The sequence below is a fragment of the Naegleria fowleri genome, assembly GCF_008403515.1.
Source record: "Naegleria fowleri strain ATCC 30894 chromosome Unknown tig68, whole genome shotgun sequence".
Lineage (NCBI taxonomy): Eukaryota > Heterolobosea > Eutetramitea > Acrasida > Naegleriidae > Naegleria > Naegleria fowleri.
In genome coordinates, this window is record NW_025408000.1 from 551,786 (window position 1) to 563,976 (window position 12,191).

A 12,191-nucleotide genomic window follows, 5' to 3' on the forward strand; every position below is an offset into this window, starting at 1 on the left:
AACAAAAAGAGCTCGAGCGAGACTTTGAAAAAAAGAAAAAAGAACTGGAAAAAGAATATGAAAAGAAACAAAGAGAATCAGAACAAGAGCTTGAAAAAAAGAAAAAAGAGATGGAGAAGGAGCTCGAGAAACAAGCAGAAAAAAAAGGCAAAGGAATCGGAAAAACAAAACTCAGCTAACTCTGAAATGCAAAAAACAATCGAAAAACTGAAACAAAAGAATTCGCAACTCGAAGAAAAGGTTGTCACTTTGGACAAGAGCATTGCCGATATGAAGCAAAAGCACTCGAAAGAGTTGAAAGAGGCTGCAGACAAGCTAAAGGAACAAAAGGAGGGCTCCTTGAAACATGCTCAATTGAAGATAGTGAGAATGAAAAAACAAATTCAAGCAGTTAAACTGGAAAATGATTACCTCAAGGTTGAGGCTCAAGAAATGCAAAAAGAATTTCTTGCCTCACTCCACAAAATATCCTCAACAGCGCTCAAGAAGCTCATGGATGGTTATAAGGATCTTGAAGAAAAATACAAGAAGGAACTCAAAGAAAGGCGATTGCTGTACAATCAACTTCAAGACCTGAAAGGTAATATTAGAGTCAACTTGAGAGTGAGGCCATTACTTCCTGAAGATGGGCAAACTGAAAATTGCATTGAATGTATTGACGACAAGGAGGTGAAAATCTATGACAAGGAGGCTAAAAAGTCATACAAATTCGAGTTTGATAGTGTATTCGGAACAGATTCCACACAAGCTCAAGTATTTGAAGATGTCAAACCTTTGGCAACTTCTATTTTGGATGGATATAATGTTTGTATATTTGCCTATGGACAAACCGGTTCTGGTAAGGTATGTTCTCGAATAATGAATTGCATAGTTAGCGATCTAAATGCAAAAACTTCTGAATAACTACTCCAATTATGAAATCATTTTTGAACTGTTTACATATACTAGACTTTTACCATGGAAGGCCCTCCCAACAATCGAGGAGTCAATTACAACACTCTAGATGAGGTATTCTTTATGATTAAAGAGAGAAAAGGGGAATATAATTATGAAGTTGAAGTAGCGGTTATGGAAATTTATAACGAAAACCTTCATGATCTGCTCACAAAGGATAAGACCAAGCTTGAAATTATGCTCAGCAACAAGGTGACTATTCCAGGCCTGACTAGGATAAAAGTTAACTCCTCAGATGACGTAAGGAAAGTGCTCTCTCAAGGTTATGAAAACAGAGCGACTGGTAATAACAACATCAATGCTCATAGTTCCAGATCTCATTGCATCGTCAGCGTTTTTGTTGAAGGAGTGAATCTCTATACTCAGCAAAAACTGTCTGGAAAGCTCCACTTGATTGATTTGGCTGGAAGTGAAAGACTAAAGAGAACTGATGTTAAAGGTGACCGGTTGAAGGAGGCTCAAAACATCAACAAGAGTTTGAGCGCTTTGGGAGACGTTATTTCATCTCTTTCATCAAAGAAGAGCCACATTCCATACAGAAATTCTAAGCTTACTTCCCTGCTTCAAGATTCACTAGGCGGAAATTCCAAGATGCTCATGTTCGTGAATGTTAGCCCAACGGTTGAAAGCTGCCCAGAAACGCTGTGCTCCCTTGGGTTTGCTCAACGAGCACGAACAGTTGAATTAGGAAAAGCCCAAAAGAATATTGTTTCTCAAGGCACGACAACAACTGCTTCTTCCAGTAATAGCAATAACTAGGTAACTTGAAAGAGGCCTCAATATTTATTTTTTCAATTTTGGTCAAATTAACTTATTTTGCTCGCTCATAATAATCGATGTACACTCCTTGTCAATGCAATCGTGAATTAAGTCCATCCACTCTGAAACCTCTTGCATTTCTCGAAACCGTATTGTCACGCTATATTGCTTTTGTTCGAAACTCCCTCTTATAACAGTTAGTAAGTAAGGGTTCGACTCATAATTTTAACACACACAAGAGGTAACCGTTGTATATTAATTTCGTCCAGATAAAAGACTACTTTTTTAACACTGTCATATATGAGTTGAATTCATTTGAATTAAGATCGAATTATTCAAAATTATAAATCTACTTACCACAACCATCGATACTTTCGAGTGTATTTTATAATGAGCATATCATTGAAGAGAAATAATCGACATGGAGTCACAGCTCCACTCTCTCTCATCTTCTCCGCAAGACAACTCTTTATCAGATACCTCTTGGCAGTCACCAACCCAATCATCTCTAAAGATTCTGCAATTTCTGTCATTTGAGATAAATCAATTTTTGGATGAGTCGAGGAGCGAATGTATTCTTGAATTTTGGAAAACTTCTCAATCACCATCGAAAGAATCTCCATATCTAAGGAGGAGCTTTTCTCTGCCGCTTGCTTTAAATTCTGCAAAATTTGGACTGCCCTTTCAATATACTCTAAGGAAATTTAAAAAGGCATCCACTCGCCACAGAGAACCCTTGAGTGAGTACAAGTGCTTCTCACTTCGTCTCACATATTCTTGAAATTCTTCGTTACTCTTCAATTCCTTCTTTAGGATTTGTAACAAGGAAGGAAGATGCTCAGCGTAATTTTTAAAAATTCTCAATTTGTGAACATGATTGGACAGAACACTCAAAAACTGTTCATACAAACTATTGGAAGGGTTGTTTGAGGATGAATGACATGTTGTTGGAGTCTCATTCATTTGTTGTAAATTGAGAGATTTGTTTTCTTGTTGTTGGTGAGGATGATTCAAAAAGTTGTCAAATTCTTGATAAATTTGAGCATTCAATTTCATAATGACTAACAAATGATCCAAGGCCAACAAATTGGGAAAACACGAAATCTCTCTCTTCCTGAAACATTCATGAATGAGTGGAAGAAAATATCGATTCAAACATTTCAATACCAATGCAAATTCCTTCTCCAAACTCACAAACTCTCTAACATGTTCCAACAATTGATCCTCTCCCAAGTGATTCGATGCTAACGCCTGCTTCATCTTGGTCACCAATCGAATGGGTTTGGGAGGTGGAAGAGGTGTATGGAGAGATTGTTGTGTACCAATTGTGGATGACAGGGAGGAAGTAGTGCCAGGTGAGGGAGCTGTGGAGGTACTACTACTTGTCATGGGTAATAATGAGTGATTGTTTGACTTGTTGGCAGAAGTAGTAGTGGTGGTGCTGGTGGTGGTGCTGTTGTTGATCGTGGCTTTGGAAGAACCTGTTTGATCACCACTTCGAGATGAAACTTTAAAATCATGTTTAAAACAAGAGCGACCTGAAGTCGTTGAGAAAGGAGTTGAATTTCCAATACTAGCTTCCGAGATGTTTTGAGAGTTTCCAAGTCATTGTGTAAAATTTGAGAGAGTTGTTGTTCCTTTTGCTTCCAAATTTGTTGTTCTAACATTAAGAGCCTATTTCTTTCTTTTTCCAATTTGAGTAATTTGGTCAATTCCTCAATCACATGTATGGAGTCACTTCCAACATTGTGACTTTCCAAAGCACTACTCGTTGGCGTTGAAACCACCGCGGTGGTACAGGAAGAGCAGCTGCCTTCCATCGCCTGGAAAGAGATGGTCATATTGGTGGTGTTCGAGGAAGAAGTTTCTTCTCGGCCACCAATAGGAGATGAAGAATGACAATATTGAGTGGAGAGGTTTTGATTGTTATATCGGCTGGTTTGGTTATTCACATTGCTTGTCGAAGGAGGAGAAGTGGTCCCTGAACATGAATGGCTCGATGAATGTACGCATGAGTTGGACCATTCATTAATTCCTTTCGGGGAGATGGTTGTTGGGACAATGAATTCATGATGGTCCTCTGAGATTTCACTTCGAAAACCTAACACAAGGAGGTTGTTAGGGAGATGTGAATAAATATTCTTTTGTTTTGTTGGAATTTTAAAGTCGGTTGAGTGTTGAATTTTAAATATTTTTGTAAACATTTTCAAATTGTTTCGATTACCTTTTGAGAGTCCATTCTCAGCTGAGAATGGGAAAAATTATGCCACTTTCATTCAAACTTCGTACCTTATTGATGAATTACCCAATGAAGGAGAATTAAAACGACCATGTGACTATATTCATAACATTCCTTATGGAGTGACCTCAATGGTACTATGGATCTTAAAAGGTGATGAAATATAGAGTTGCCAAAGAAAAATGTCGTTCGTATTGTTTTTCACCATTCTAAATTTCTTGTTCAATATGGCACTTTAAAACTTTTGGAGTTATCAGTGTATGACCTTATCAGATATAGATCATGGGACATAAATAATTATTGTTGTTATATTGAAATTGAGTGTATTTCGTACGTAATAAAAACTTAAAGTCAAATGAGACAATAGTACGGCAGCATTCTTCAGACCTTTACAAAAGTATTGTTCCGTGAACGAATCTGTGAGAAAATTCTGTAAATGATTAAGGTTTTTCAGCAAGCAATTGTTCAATCCAAACATTCATTTGATCTGGCTCAACATCTCTTCCAAATCTTGCCACCACTTGACCTTTTCTATTCACTAAAAACTTGGTAAACATTTGAATGACAGAAACATCCTCTCCTTCAAATTGTTCGGGATGTCTTGCAATTTTCTTTTCCAATTCCTCAGCTTTTTCTTTCAAGAAAGCAAACACTTCATGTTCATTAATAGTGTTCAAATGAATTGGTGACATGACCTTGAACGTATCATGAATCACTTGCTTAATATCCTCTTGAGCCTCTTTGGGTTGACGCAAAATGGAATCGACATTGTATTGTGGAGGAGTATGCTCGTGAGTGACCTCCTTCTCCGTCGAAGGGAATGCCAAAATATTCAAATCTTTTTTCCATATTTTTCATACAACAGACGTAATTCCATCAATTGTTTAAATTCCATCGGATGAGTAACCACACCCTTGCTCATTCTAATCAATTCATCTTCATTGATATTCACAATCAGACAGACCTTTTTTAAACAATGAAAAATCAACCAAATTTCCATCAATGTCTTTTGCTTTTAAATCATAAAACGATGAAGCAACAACGGCATTGAATTTTGAACAAGTTGATGAAAAACATCGTGTGTGCTTCAATCCCATCATCGATGATGAAACAAGTAACTTGCTTGGGGAGGTGGCAGAGCACTGCTGCTTTTGGATCCATGAAATACCTTTTTCATCATCATCTTCTTGATATTAAAATCATCCACAGGATACGCATCATTAGAGATCAGATCATCGGAAGAGAATCAAGATACAGAAAAAGAGATTGATCCATCTTCATACTTACCTTGAGTTGGTGTTTGAAGGTAGAGAGGATTGGACACTCGGCTTAATGTTAATATAATTTTTGTTGTTGTTCAGGTGGTGTGATGGTTGGGAATGGCTTTTGTGTCCTTATTAGTACTCGTTTAAAGGGCACTACCCGATTGACTTTTGGGTCGTGAAATACTTTTGGAAAATTCAACCGCTTCATAAAAGATTAAAAAATGTTCATTCTTTGACGTACTGTACAACAACATATTAACTTGATAGTTGTATATTGTTCACAATATTCGTTCACCAAAATTTGATCATTTTCACAACCTGAGTTTCAAGAATATTCAAGTGGAAATTAAACAAAAAATGTTTTTTGGCATCTCGTGATCGGAGCAGTCATTCTCTTTCTCTTTCTTTACACGTGCGCCAAATTCCGAGTCTTTGAGAATCTTCTCTCTCGACACTTTGTGTTTGATCCCAAAGAATTGGATCAAATTGTGAAGAGAGCTGTCGACAAGTATCCCAATGATTATTCCGTTTCGTTGGGTCCTATTAAACATGGAAAAGAAGAAAGCATCTATTTGTGAAATTAAAGATTTGGCACGAAATTGGATACGAGACACTCCCGATATGGATGGAAAATTTATTGTTACACCAGAAAATCCAGATACCATCTTTGAGAGAAGATGTCAGTATATTTTGGAACAATTATGTGAAAAATATCCAAATTATTGTTCGGATGTGAAAACGATGGATTTCTTTGATAGCAAAAGATGAAACAACAATGGATGTTTAATATGTGTGGTGTATGTAATATTTATTTGTTCAATATTTATTTCAAATTCAGGATTATTGTGTTCATCCAACATCTAATTATTATGGATCAACCAACAATGTGGAACGACATTACAAATGATTAGGGAGCTCTTGGACATATTTGTGTGTTCCACTTTAGCTTTACTGAGTATATTATTGTAAGTTTAGTGCATTCTTCAATAATTTCATAAATAATAATTGATATTATTGTTGAAATGATACTACACTGTGGTTGACATGTGGCACTCATAGCTCTATGGAACTCCAGTAGGCACAAGTGGATATTCTGGCAGATACATGATGGATGTTTATGATTACATTATTCAGGTTGGTTGAATTTTTCTCTTTGAATTTCACCTTGACATGAACTCTTTCAAAACTAATTCCTGCAAACAATATTCATGAATAGGGACATCACGAAACATACACTCCTGGAAATGTCAGAGGACTTTACTACAAACCAGGAGACATGACTTTCTTACCAAGATTTGAAGCATGTTCCTATAAATCAGCTCCTCATACCTACATGATGGAGTATGGAAGAGGTTTTCCTGGAGTTGTTTTGGGAGCCTGTTACCCTTTGGTGTCTGCTCTTTTTACGACTTTGGATTTCTATTCATTCTATCATCAAATTAAGGTAGTTTCAAAACACATGATGAAAAATTGGTTTTCGAATCGAAAGTTTTGAGCAACACATGATGATGCCTTCTCGGACAGTGTCACACCAATCTATATATTTTGTAGCTGATCTTTTTGATTTATTTACTGAATAAATTACATATTTCTTGATGGTGGAGGGTTGGACAGCAGATATTCAACGGCAGCATTTACATTTCCATTGGTGGCCAAAAGAGCCTCAATATTTGATTGCTCGTCAAAAAGCCCATTTCTTGGAGTTGAGAAAGCTGTGCGGCAAATCGCTCTCGTGGAGGTTGTGTATTGGCAGTTGTTGTTGGCATTTGTCCACCCATCCATGGATTGCCAAATAAGAATGGATTTGGCATTTGAGGAAAACATTTCCTCCAGTTGTCGACGAAGTATTAGTACCACCTTGAGATTGATTCATCATTCCTTGCAATTGCATGACATGTTGAATAAATTGGGGATTGCTCAACATGGTTCTCAACATTGGATTGCTTTGGGTCATTTGCTGTAACATTGGATTTGAGTTGATGAGCTGATCTAACATTTGTGGATCGGAAAGCATTTCTGTCATCATTCTTTGCATGAAAGGATTGTTCATCATTTGTTGAACTTGTTGTGGGTTCATTCCGCCCATGTTTGGGAATCCCATTCCTCCCATGCCACCAAACATGTTTGCAAATGGGTTCGCATTTGTTGTATTGCCTGTGTTTCCAGTTGACGATGTGTTGGAAGAAGGTGGTGGTGTTGTTGTTGTTGCTGCTGTTCCTGTTGAATTATTTCCCCATGTTGAATGGTTGTCCAGGTGGTACAGAAGTAGTGTTTGACGTTGTTGGTTGCTCTGGTGTAGTTGTTGTTCCTCTAAACATTTCAGTTGTGGCTTCGTGTAAAGGTTCTTGAATGTCGCTGTACATTCTTCTAAGAGCGTCAAAACCTCCTGGAAGATTTTCAATATTACTCATGGCTAAATCAGTGTTTCTCATCATTTCTCTCATGAGCTCTGGATTTCTTGCCATTTCCATTGCTCTTCTGATCATTTCAGGATCTTGAAGCATTCTACCAACTTCAGGATTATTTCTCATAATTTGTTGCATTTGAGGATTCGAATTCATCATTTCACGAATGAAATCTGGATTGTTGAGCATACTTTGCACGAAAGGATTATTCATCATTTGTTGCATCATGTTAGGATCTACATTTGGAAATCCACCTGCTCCGAACATGTTGTTGTTATTATCTCCACCAAAACCACCTAAATTTCCAAACAAACTGAATGGATTTTGTTGTTGATTGGGGGCGGTTTGTGAGGTGGTGTTATTAGTGGTTGTTGTGCTAGTGGTAGTAGAGGATGGTGGTACATTTGACGAAGTGGTGGTTGATGGTGGTGGAGTGGTTGTTGTTGATGTTGCCGATGGAGTGGTTGTTGAAGAAGTGGTAGTAGCAGCACCCGATGGTTTTCCTCTTACCAAATGAATGGTAAGCCCCTCTTCAACGCCATAACTCTTCAAAGTGGCTTGATCCTTGAGTACTTTTCCTCTATAGATTAAACGTTGATCGGAGGCCGGAATATTGGAATGACTCGCAACTACTTGTTTAAATTCTTCAACTGTATTGTCGAGATCCACGTTATCAATAGAGAATGTATCTCCGTTACTACATCTGATGGTTACTTTCATTTTCAATTTTCTAAATCAGAGAGAACGATGAAGGATTAAGAGATTTGACAACAAAATGGTTAAGATAATGATGATGAAATAAAACACAATCAATAGCAATTAATAATTATTTGACCGAACACAAGATACGTGATGATTGAACAATTAACAGTTATCCTCCTCTCTCAAGCAGAATCGGAATAGAAACCAACCTTATAACGGAACTTGGAACCGGTTTTGATTTTTTTAAATTTTTAAATCTATTTTTGATCTCGAGTTTCCACCATAGATTTTGGCTGTCTTGTCATCCTTTGGCTAAAAATTGTTAAATAGATTCTGTGAGGCTTAATATTCGTTGAAGGGTCGTTATCTTGTGGTTGGTCATTAAATATAAATTTAAGCGAATACGTTTATTTGTTTTTTGGATTCCTTGAAAGTAGCGGAGAGGTAAATAAGGGATGACTGACACCTCAATAACCATCTCAATTCGAATCATCATCCTCCATCGTGGCATCTTTTCAATTTCGATATTATCTATTGGCTCATAAACTTCAATAATATCTTCAGAATACCATTGTTCAGGTCTTATAGTTTTTGGACCCGAGTTGAACATGACAATTTTTTCCATTTCTTTCACACAATCCGAAAGTTCTTCAACGTGTCGAACAATAAGGTCTGAACTTTTGCAAGTTGCATTGAGCTGCTTCTTCTTTTCACTCATGTCATTGGTTTTAATGAATTCTTGAGAGGAACATTTTTCCAATTCAACAAGCTCCTCAAGAAGTTGCATTGCTCTCTCGAGCGCCGAACATTCATGAACTGAATTGAAAAAATCAAGAAAGAAGTTCAACTGTTTTCTTCTCACTTCAATGACATTCTTGAGATAGAACTTCATTTCTTCAAATTCAAATATTTTCATATTCAAATTTCCCAAAAGGTCAATGAGTTTTTGTTGATCTTGTTCTGAATAAAAACTTTTGAACATGCACATCTGAACGATAATGTGCATCATTTCATCGATGAGAGGCTTCATTTGAGGCTGATTGCAATATAACTGGAACCATTGATGGATCTTTTGAAATATTGTTCTGCTTTGATGTGAATGTGATTCTTCAACTTGCATTTCCAATCAATCAATGAAATTGGTTGAAAAGTAATGCTCTCATTAGAAGGTAACTTCTCGAAGGAAGTGGTGAAACTTTGACAAGGAAATGACAACCTCAATTCATACAAGAGACCATGCAAAAACATGGGCCATGCATTATCAGAGTGTAAGATGGTGATTTTACACAACTCATTTGGCTCCAACAAGAGCGTTCCATCCAAATAAGACGAATCGCTTTCCTTCGTGTTTGCTGCAGAAGTGTTAAGTATGATGGTTTCTGGCAATGTGAGATGTTTGAGATTTGGAAATGCAGTACAAATGGCCTTAATTAAGGTTGGTAATGGTAAAGATGTACTCAAGCCATAGACGGTAGGGAAGAGACATGAGGCAATGGATTTTTACAGCTGTTTTCAATGAAGTCCCATTCAAAAGGTACAGTCCTAAATTCGTGACAGTACTTGGCATGAATAGAATAGAATCAAATCATTCACAGTCAGTGAAGTAAGTTCTGACATGTGGTTCACGTTCAGTTTAGGAATCTCCATTATTTCAAGAGAGTTTCTGTTCAATTTAGAACGCCGCAAAATCGAAATCACACAAATGCAGTGTTTTTAACTGTTTTCCAAAGGAACTTTACCTACAAATTAAACTCCTCTTCATTCATTTCACCCTTAAATGCCAACGATTCGATAGTGGGAGTTTTCTCAACAATGGAAAGCATATTTGAAGAGTCACGGAATACCAAAGTTCTAATGCCTTGTGATTTTACCTTCACGGGGCATTGATTCTCTTTCTGAATGAGTTGACATTTTTCAAAAGTTAGAGAATGGGTCTTCGAAAAATGTCTGAAAACCAAACCGCCCTCGGCGATGAAGACACTAATCACCTTCGCCATCACGCCTCTATCAAAGAGGTCGCTATTCGCCCGCATACTGCAAACAAATCTCTTTCTGCTCAAAAATCGGCACATGATAAATGGAGAGAAGAAATGGAAAATGAAATTCTAGAGGCTCCGTCTTCCGTCAATATAGCCAATTTGTCGGAAATACAACCTAGCCCACCCAGCATATACAACTCCCCAATGTTGTCGCAGCCAGAGGTCTCTAATATTACTACAACCTCTGGAGTCTCAGTTTTAATACCTCAGCCATGACCGATGACCATTCTACTAAATTGAAGCGACATCATAAGCTCTTCAGAGTGGTAGCCTTTACTACCAACTCTGTCGAAGAATCCTTGCAACCGTCGCAATGAATGCCGATACGTTGTACGGTAGTAGAGTTGTCAGTGAATTAGATTGTATTATCTTCTTCTTCAAGTCGCGCAAATTGGCAAACCAAGCAATATCTGCTGGTGCTAAGTCCAAGCTCACTATGATACCTCAAACCGTCAAAACATCATTCCGTTATAAGGTCGACAAGGATTTAGACAAGACTAATATGCATTCTATTATCTCAACCCTTGGTTCTTCTATCAACAATATCAATTTTAGCAAGATGGATGATCAGGAATTTTGGGCTATTGGTACTAATATTGAGTTACCTGCCAATCATTTGAAGAAATTTAAGCTTTCCAAAATGAGAACAGATATCTCTCGCTTCCGTATTGCCTTTAATGGTAAAGAAAAGATCTTCCTAAACTCAAGGGTGCCATTAGTTCCCAATGGAAAGTCAAGATTGAGAGTATCGAGTTGGCTAAGAAGATGGCTGTTGTTGGTATTAAAAAGATCAAATTACCAATAACATTACCAAGTTCGTCCAAGTTGGTAATTATAGTTTCAGAAACCTCTCATTCTCTACTAGAGTTGCCAATTCTATCAGTCACAGAATGGAAGCTGTTGAAAACAAATGTCTGAAATGTCATCAGCTCTCCAAAAATTGACAAAGGAAATGGTTGTCTGGTCTGGTAAAAGGTCACGGAAGGCTTTAATAAGATCAACAAAGCTGTTGAAGAAATTAATCAAAAAATCAACGCTCTCTTAGGTACTACTACTCGCAACAAGGGTAAAAGTGGGCATAAGAAGGGCCGACATTCCCTAATGGACCCTCATTCTAAAAAAACTCCTTCAATTTAGGTACTGCTAATTTTGGAGGAGTTGGCTGGAAAAAACAATCTCAATTACTTACCTTAGCCCGCAAATATGAACTGGATGTCCTTAATATCCAGGAAACTCATTTAAAATCCAGTACGAAAGACTATTGGAATATATGGTATTTCAGATCCTTCTTTCGTGGCTACTTAGTTTACAATTCCAACGCCACTGAAGGTGATAATGGAGCAGGAATTGCTACTATTATCAGACCGTCACCTTTATTAAGGTACTCCAATTCGTCGAACATATTCAAGGCAGATTATCAGAAGTCATTTTGGAACATAAATACCTAGGTGTGGCTCGCATTTTCAATTGGTATGGCCCGGCTAACAAAAACAAACTAGAATTCATGAATAAGGCTCTCAATATTATCAACATTTCTACTCAAACAGCGGTCTTTCATGGTGAACGTATTGTCATATTGGGAGATTTGAATGCCAATACTAAAACATTCAATAAGGTATCTTATGCCGCCCATGAACGACTATTAATTGACCAATGTGACAAATTGAAATTCTTTGATGTTGTTCCTATTCCAAACACACCTTCGTTTTCTCAACGCAACAAATACTCTCATGGTTTTTCTCGCCCGGACCATATTATTACTTCCCACAATGATTATTCTGGTGTAGAAGATGTTCCTACTGCTTATTCTCACAAACTTTTAACTATC

General features: G+C 37.3%; 8 protein-coding genes across 8 annotated transcripts; 4 read left to right on the forward strand and 4 right to left on the reverse strand.

Moving 5' to 3' along the window:
* Nucleotides 1-57: 57 nt before the first annotated feature.
* FDP41_009435 (uncharacterized protein) lies at nucleotides 58-1,713 on the forward strand (the record flags this gene model as incomplete). The annotated part of the gene is made up of 2 exons (XM_044713393.1): nucleotides 58-843; nucleotides 949-1,713. The coding sequence occupies 2 exons, from the start codon at nucleotides 58-60 to the stop codon at nucleotides 1,711-1,713; spliced, it is 1,551 nt and encodes a 516-aa protein (XP_044557246.1).
* Nucleotides 1,714-2,397: 684 nt separating this feature from the next.
* On the reverse strand, nucleotides 2,398-3,917 carry FDP41_009436 (uncharacterized protein; the record flags this gene model as incomplete). Its single annotated transcript, XM_044713394.1, has 2 exons — nucleotides 2,398-3,286; nucleotides 3,379-3,917. 2 exons carry the CDS (start codon nucleotides 3,915-3,917, stop codon nucleotides 2,398-2,400), a joined length of 1,428 nt encoding a protein of 475 aa, XP_044557247.1.
* Nucleotides 3,918-4,392: 475 nt separating this feature from the next.
* On the reverse strand, nucleotides 4,393-5,049 carry FDP41_009437 (uncharacterized protein; the record flags this gene model as incomplete). The annotated part of the gene is made up of 2 exons (XM_044713395.1): nucleotides 4,393-4,790; nucleotides 4,917-5,049. 2 exons carry the CDS (start codon nucleotides 5,047-5,049, stop codon nucleotides 4,393-4,395), a joined length of 531 nt encoding a protein of 176 aa, XP_044557248.1.
* Nucleotides 5,050-5,981: 932 nt separating this feature from the next.
* FDP41_009438 (uncharacterized protein) lies at nucleotides 5,982-6,712 on the forward strand (the record flags this gene model as incomplete). The annotated part of the gene is made up of 4 exons (XM_044713396.1): nucleotides 5,982-6,014; nucleotides 6,129-6,182; nucleotides 6,277-6,351; nucleotides 6,434-6,712. 4 exons carry the CDS (start codon nucleotides 5,982-5,984, stop codon nucleotides 6,710-6,712), a joined length of 441 nt encoding a protein of 146 aa, XP_044557249.1.
* A 186-nt stretch (nucleotides 6,713-6,898) lies between these two features.
* FDP41_009439 (uncharacterized protein) lies at nucleotides 6,899-7,327 on the reverse strand (the record flags this gene model as incomplete). Its single annotated transcript, XM_044713397.1, has 1 exon — nucleotides 6,899-7,327. The coding sequence occupies one exon, from the start codon at nucleotides 7,325-7,327 to the stop codon at nucleotides 6,899-6,901; it is 429 nt and encodes a 142-aa protein (XP_044557250.1).
* A 115-nt stretch (nucleotides 7,328-7,442) lies between these two features.
* Nucleotides 7,443-9,354, reverse strand: FDP41_009440 (uncharacterized protein; the record flags this gene model as incomplete). The annotated part of the gene is made up of 3 exons (XM_044713399.1): nucleotides 7,443-8,352; nucleotides 8,534-8,581; nucleotides 8,789-9,354. 3 exons carry the CDS (start codon nucleotides 9,352-9,354, stop codon nucleotides 7,443-7,445), a joined length of 1,524 nt encoding a protein of 507 aa, XP_044557251.1.
* Nucleotides 9,355-10,267: 913 nt separating this feature from the next.
* FDP41_009441 (uncharacterized protein) lies at nucleotides 10,268-10,579 on the forward strand (the record flags this gene model as incomplete). The annotated part of the gene is made up of 1 exon (XM_044713400.1): nucleotides 10,268-10,579. One exon carries the CDS (start codon nucleotides 10,268-10,270, stop codon nucleotides 10,577-10,579), a length of 312 nt encoding a protein of 103 aa, XP_044557252.1.
* A 97-nt stretch (nucleotides 10,580-10,676) lies between these two features.
* FDP41_009442 (uncharacterized protein) lies at nucleotides 10,677-11,168 on the forward strand (the record flags this gene model as incomplete). Its single annotated transcript, XM_044713401.1, has 1 exon — nucleotides 10,677-11,168. The coding sequence occupies one exon, from the start codon at nucleotides 10,677-10,679 to the stop codon at nucleotides 11,166-11,168; it is 492 nt and encodes a 163-aa protein (XP_044557253.1).
* Between the last annotated feature and the right edge of the window lie 1,023 nt (nucleotides 11,169-12,191).